We start from the raw sequence: 6,003 nt of genomic DNA, 5'->3' as shown, positions 1-6,003 counted from the left end.
TTTGAAGGAGCTACCGGCTGCTGCCAGTTATTGGTTAATTTATTGCAATAACCTGTAACCTAGAAGTGAGACCAAGCCACAACAGGGTCAAACAGCATCACCCACACATAACAGGAACAACATCAGAGTACAACAGCAGCAAAATCTGGGGCCTGTACTACGAAGCAAGTTCAACATACAAAGGATAAATCTCCGTTATCTGGCTTCACTAACCGTAACAATCTTGATCGGGCTAAGTCACACAAAGCTGGTTATCAACTGGGTAAGTCAACCCAGACTTTCCCAATCCAGCCATGAGTGCGTTCACATTAAATAGGCGGTGTTAGCAGCAGATGACCAATCGCAACACTACTGGCAGCAAAGGGTCATATTTTACAAAGAGCAAATTGGAATATTATACGATTGTCTGACATATGCAGGAAGATGGACAATCACTGACAGTGTGAATGCCAAAGTTACAGGTGTAGCCTATAATATGAATATGTTGGTTTCATGTGTTCTTGTGGCGTATATTACAATTCTAGCCTGATTCTTTCATATTGGCTGTGTCGGCGTTTCCACATTAAAAGCCTTGAGCACTGAATAAGTGGTTGTTCCAACACACTTTTAAGAACTTCAAAAATCTGAATAATGTAGGCCTATTTAACACACTCAAAAGTGTTCCAAACATTGTTCTAAATTAAGGAAGCAACAAAAAAAAAATCATTCATGCTATAAAATGTGCACAAATAGTGGTCAAAAGACCGAATCTCAACATTTATGTGAAATGGCTTTGTGAAATGGACTTGGGAGCAAATAAATTATTGAACACATTTCAAATCTGTAAGTAGCTTAAATATCTTAATAGACTTCAACAAGTAGTAGCCTACAAGGCTTTATTGCTTCAGCCAGTCTCTGTAAGATTATATTGTTATACAAAAGTTTCTCTGCATCACTGCAGCAAACATAAAAGCAGCTTATCAAACAATCTTAGATCAACATAGAGTTGATGTCTTATCTGGAACACAACACGCTCCGGAGCAGGTTAGCACTTCAGCATAAGTTACCATGGCAATCTGCGCCAGTAAGAAAAGAACCACCGTAGTGGTACTGAGAACACAGGGTTAAGTTACCTGGAAGTTACCTAGATAAACTCAAATACTGCTTCGTGGTACAGGCCCCTGTTCAGTAGAATGAGACTCCCTACAGAAAACACAGAGACACTGAGGAACCAGGCAAGAACCCAAACCCAAAGCCAGGATAAAGAGGTTCAGTGAATGTGGTGTTGAAGGTGTGGAGGTGGATCAGTGCGTCAGAGGAGATTCTGTAGAAGGATAGACTGCCAGTAGGAAAGTCCACATACACTGCTACTCTGTTAGAGACAGAAGAGGAAGAGGAGATCGAGTAGATGGATGTTCTTTTGTTATTGTGCCAGACATAGTAACGACCACCATCAGAGCAGATCAGTCTCCAGGACTGATCATTCTCTCCAAACACAGAGTCATCACTGTCTCCTTTCCTTCCGATTCCTCTGTAAGTCACCGCTATAGAAGCTCTTCCACTCCACTCGACCTCCCAGTAACAGCGACCAGTCAGACCATTTCCACACAGCAGCTGAGGACACCGGTCAAATCTGTCTGGATGATCAGGATATGACTGACGCTCCTCCACATATGCCACCTTCCTGTTGTTCTCAGACAGTTTGAGGTTCCTGTTTACTGTGTTTGTGTCGAATGCTAGTTCACAGGAATCTGATGGAGAGAACAATACACAATACAGATACAGTTATTAATGTGTTAACTGTCCATTTATTGACAATTTGATGGTGATGACAGAGATATGAAAGTGTGATGCTTGAATGTGTGCTGCTTTGTTTTCATGAATCTTAATTTAAAAAATGAAACACACTTACACTTCATCAGACCTGGTTTCAACCACTGGACTCCACCAGGCTCCAAGCTGAAAGGAGAAAGTAGCGTCAGACATATCCTCTTGCAGAATGGAAACATTGACATTAAATTACTCTTATAGACACATACACAATATGTGTAGAGATGGAGATGGAGTAATAACTGCAAAGACTTTCTGTAACCTCAAGTCTGCACATGTTGGCCCTTTTGGTTGGCCTGGCTGAACCAGAGGTGGAAAGTAACGAATTACAATTACTCACGTTACTGTAAATGAGTAGTTTTTTGTGTACTTGTACTTTTTAAAGTAGTTTTTTTAATCTGTAATTTTACTTTTACTTAAGTATGTTTTGTTTAAAGTATTGTACTTTGCTACATTTTCAGTCACATCTATTACTGAGTAAAAAAAGTCCAAGGAAAAACTTGTGACCACTTTGGCTTCAAGTGCAAGAGAACAACAGCTTTCCCATGATGCAGTGTGAGCTGTGAAAAAATGCTGTATTAAGATACCGCTAATGCAAACTGAACATTTCTTACTGCTGCAGCTTCACATTAAAAGCATTTAACTGGCAAAACACGGGTTGACTTTTATTTTGAAGTAGTCACAGGAAATGCAATCTGTTTGTAAGTGAGATCAGTGCTGACCGCTCTCATTCTTAAAAAATGCGTCACAACAACACACCTGTCATTTCCAACCGTTTCTTAGACAGCGGACCAGTTTGAAATATTGCAGTGAGTAATGCAACAGTCAGGAGCAGACACAGTGAGCTGTTAGATAAAGAGCTGCAGGCGACAGGCTGCACAGCTCCACCTTCTTAGCCAGGTAACCAACTCCTTTCACTTTCACTGTTCACTGCTCACATAATTACGGAAAAGACCAATAATGCCCGAAAATAGTTTGTTTAGCTGCCAAAGACTTCTGTGCTGCCCTGTGGTATCAAAAGGCATCTGAAGTTAGTTCCAGTAACTAGGCTACAGGTGTCTCATGTACAATAACGGGCAGCAGCATAATAATGAAGTGGTTAATTAATGCCAATCAGAGTTACATTTACAACAACAGATTTTAACCATCACTCCTCAGTGAACTCTTTGGCTGCGGCCTGAGAGCATTTTTTAGTTAAGTAGGCCTATGTAGATTTACCATTATGGATTTAGGCCAACCATGTTTTTTAGGATTGTGATCACACAGATATAAAAATGTTCTTTTCCCGAAAGTTGAAATAAAACAGTAAATAGCAATTATTTTAAAAGTCCAGCCCCCACAGAGTCCTTGAACGAATATAGTTGAGGACGCCTGATGTAGAGGTCAGTTAAATAATAGACTACTTGTACCATTCCACCGGTGGTTAAAAATAAGTTTTCATAGTTTGGTAAGATGCTTTGGTCCAAATAGACAAAAAGACATCAGTGCATGGCAATGTTGGTTGGCATTAGCAACTTACTGGTAACTAGTTATTTATTGTGCTAACGCTTATGATATCCAATTAAAATGACCACCTGTTTGAATGTAAATAGGGATAGGACTTCACATAAAGGCCAGTGTTTCCCGTTTTATATCTGTCAAACAAACTAAATTTAAGAGCACCACATGGCTTTAGGAGGTTAAAAAAGTAACTATGTAACTTTTACTGAGTAAATTTTAAATGAGCTACTTTTCCTTGAGCAGATTTTTATACAGGTAATTTTACTTGTACTTAAGTAAAATTTCATCAATATAATCCTACTTTTACTTAAGTAGAATATGTTTGTACTCTTTCGACTTCTAGGCCAAACTACCCAGACATCCTGACACTAAACCATCTACAGCAGGGATCCAGAGTCTTTCTCTCCTCTCCTCTGTGAGCCCGACTCCTTCAGTTCATCCCTCCTCCTGCTCCATGTGGGATCGCCAAAACTACCTCAACAACATGCGCTGTTTGCCAAACACCTCCCTAAACTGTCATAGATATCTCTTTAATCATTATATCTTGTTTTATTGTGCGATTTCCTTATTTGAAATCGGTTCCTTACTTATATTCTAAACAGGTTCAGTCATTGATCACCATCTACATTATTAATAATCAGTCTTACAGTGTCTTGACTAAACACAACAACTAGGGTTGCATGATTAATCTAATCGCAATTGCAATCGCGGTGTCATCCTGTGCAATTACATAACAACAAAAGGGTGCAATTTAATTAAAAAATAAAGTGTGCTGTGTCTGTGTGCACTGCAGTCTGCTCATTATCCACGCCCACACCAGGCTCTCGCATGTGCCCCTAAAAACGGATAAGCGTGCACCAGAAAAATTATTTATGAGCAGTGTGCGAGTAACGTTAAAGACAACAACCTACCGTAACCCCTCTCCCTGAGGAAATTAGGGAGAAGACAAAGAAAGTTTGGGTTTAGCTAACTAGCCTTTTGTTGTTCAACATGTTCAAGTTTTTATGAAGCCGTTGTGCTTGTCAGTGCCACTTGTCAACTGACCAATCACAGCCTGGATGGAACGGTACATTTAAAAAAGTTTGAAGTGCTACAGCAAACTTTTTATTGTTCAAATTTTTATTGTTCAAATTTTGAACAATATGATTATTGACAAGTTAAATTAGACGATACAAATTAGAGACCAATGTAGAACATTTTTCTTGCACTAGGATTGATTGAATGAATAAAAACAACCAACAGAAATTAACCAGTTGTAACTGGATATAATATTCAACTAGTGGTAAAATAGTTTACTATTATATGTTATAGTTATAGAATCATAATGAATATAGAATATAACATTATACCAACAGTATAATATTAACTGAATACTATACTTTTTATTTAATGTTATACTATTATACTAATACAGTCATTTAAAAGGAAGTTTTTCCTTGCCTCTGTCTCCTAGTGCTGCTCTTGGTGGGAACTGTTGGGCTTCTGTAAATAGCATCACAGAGTACGGTCTAGACCTGCTCTTTTATGAAAAGCGCTGTGAGATAACTGTTGTTGTGATTTGGCGCTATATAAATAAAACTGAATTGAAAAAATTGAATTGAATTTGTACTAGTTCCTCCTCTAGGTTGTTGAAATCTACCGATGTAAATTTAGCCAGAGCCAGGATGCCATTGTGCAAATATGTGCTCCTTCTAGCCACCTCCTCCAGAGCAACTTGGTCCTTGTTTTGTTTTACATCTGTTTAACTAAAGTTACTGGTCAGTAATCTTGTTCACATAAAGTGTGCCATGGGTTGTGTTGGCGCTGCTGGTGTCTCGTGTATACCTGTCCCTGGTTCAAAAAACATCAGTCCCACAGGCCACAAGCTGCAATGCACCAGTCACTGGAGTTTTCTGTGATGAGCAGTAATCAGCTAAATCAGTATTTTTGGACTGGTGGCAACTGCATTTCTTCTCTTTTAACTTTGTTAAAGTTCAGAAATACACATTTCAAAATGTCAGTATTTAGTGCATTTTCCTTGATAATCAAGCAAGTAGACTCATAGCACCATTTGTTCCATTATATCGCAATCGCTAATGGCAATATCGTCCACAATAGACACAATGTGACTTTTTCTCCAAATCATGCAGCCCTAAAACAAACACTGCTAAGCTTTAATAATTTATTTTTAGACATAGTTCTCCTTGTCCTTGCGAATAAAGTATATCTATTTCTTCTTGTACAGTGGGTACGGAAAGTATTCAGACCCCTTTAAATTTTTCACTCTTTGTTTCATTGCAGCCATTTTCCAAAAATCAAAAAAGTTCATTTTATTTCTCAGTAATGTACACTCAGCACCCCATCTTGACAGAAAAAAACAGAAATGTAGAAATTTTTGCAAATTTATTAAAAAAGAAAAACTGAAATATCACATGGTCATAAGTATTCAGACCCTTTGCTCAGTATTTAGTAGAAGCACCCTTTTGATCTAATACAGCCATGAGTCGTTTTGGGAAAGATGCAACAAGTTTTTCACATCTGGATTTGGGTATCCTCTGCCATTCCTCCTTGCAGATCCTCTCCAGTTCTGTCAGGTTGGATGGTAAACGTTGGTGGACAGCCATTTTCAGGTCTCTCCAGAGATGCTCAATTGGGTTTAAGTCAGGGCTCTGGCTGGGCCATTCAAGAACAGCCACGGAGTTGTTGTGAAGCCAC

The 6,003-nt window shown here is 38.7% G+C and overlaps 1 protein-coding gene across 1 annotated transcript in view; it reads right to left on the bottom strand.

Moving 5' to 3' along the window:
• LOC123983908 (NLR family CARD domain-containing protein 3-like) overlaps window positions 1-6,003 on the bottom strand; it is a 17,131-nt gene continuing 11,128 nt past the window's right edge. Inside the window, exons 11-12 of the mRNA XM_046070356.1 lie at window positions 1,892-1,938; window positions 1-1,730 (exon numbers count right to left, since the gene is read on the bottom strand). Of these exons, the coding sequence (XP_045926312.1) occupies window positions 1,183-1,730; window positions 1,892-1,938 (595 nt within the window). The 3' untranslated portion in view covers window positions 1-1,182. The remainder of the gene's footprint in view (window positions 1,731-1,891; window positions 1,939-6,003) is intronic.

This window comes from Micropterus dolomieu, linkage group LG02, assembly GCF_021292245.1.
Source record: "Micropterus dolomieu isolate WLL.071019.BEF.003 ecotype Adirondacks linkage group LG02, ASM2129224v1, whole genome shotgun sequence".
Lineage (NCBI taxonomy): Eukaryota > Metazoa > Chordata > Actinopteri > Centrarchiformes > Centrarchidae > Micropterus > Micropterus dolomieu.
Note: the sequence above shows the minus strand (reverse complement) of the source record. Positions and strands in the feature narration are given on the sequence as shown.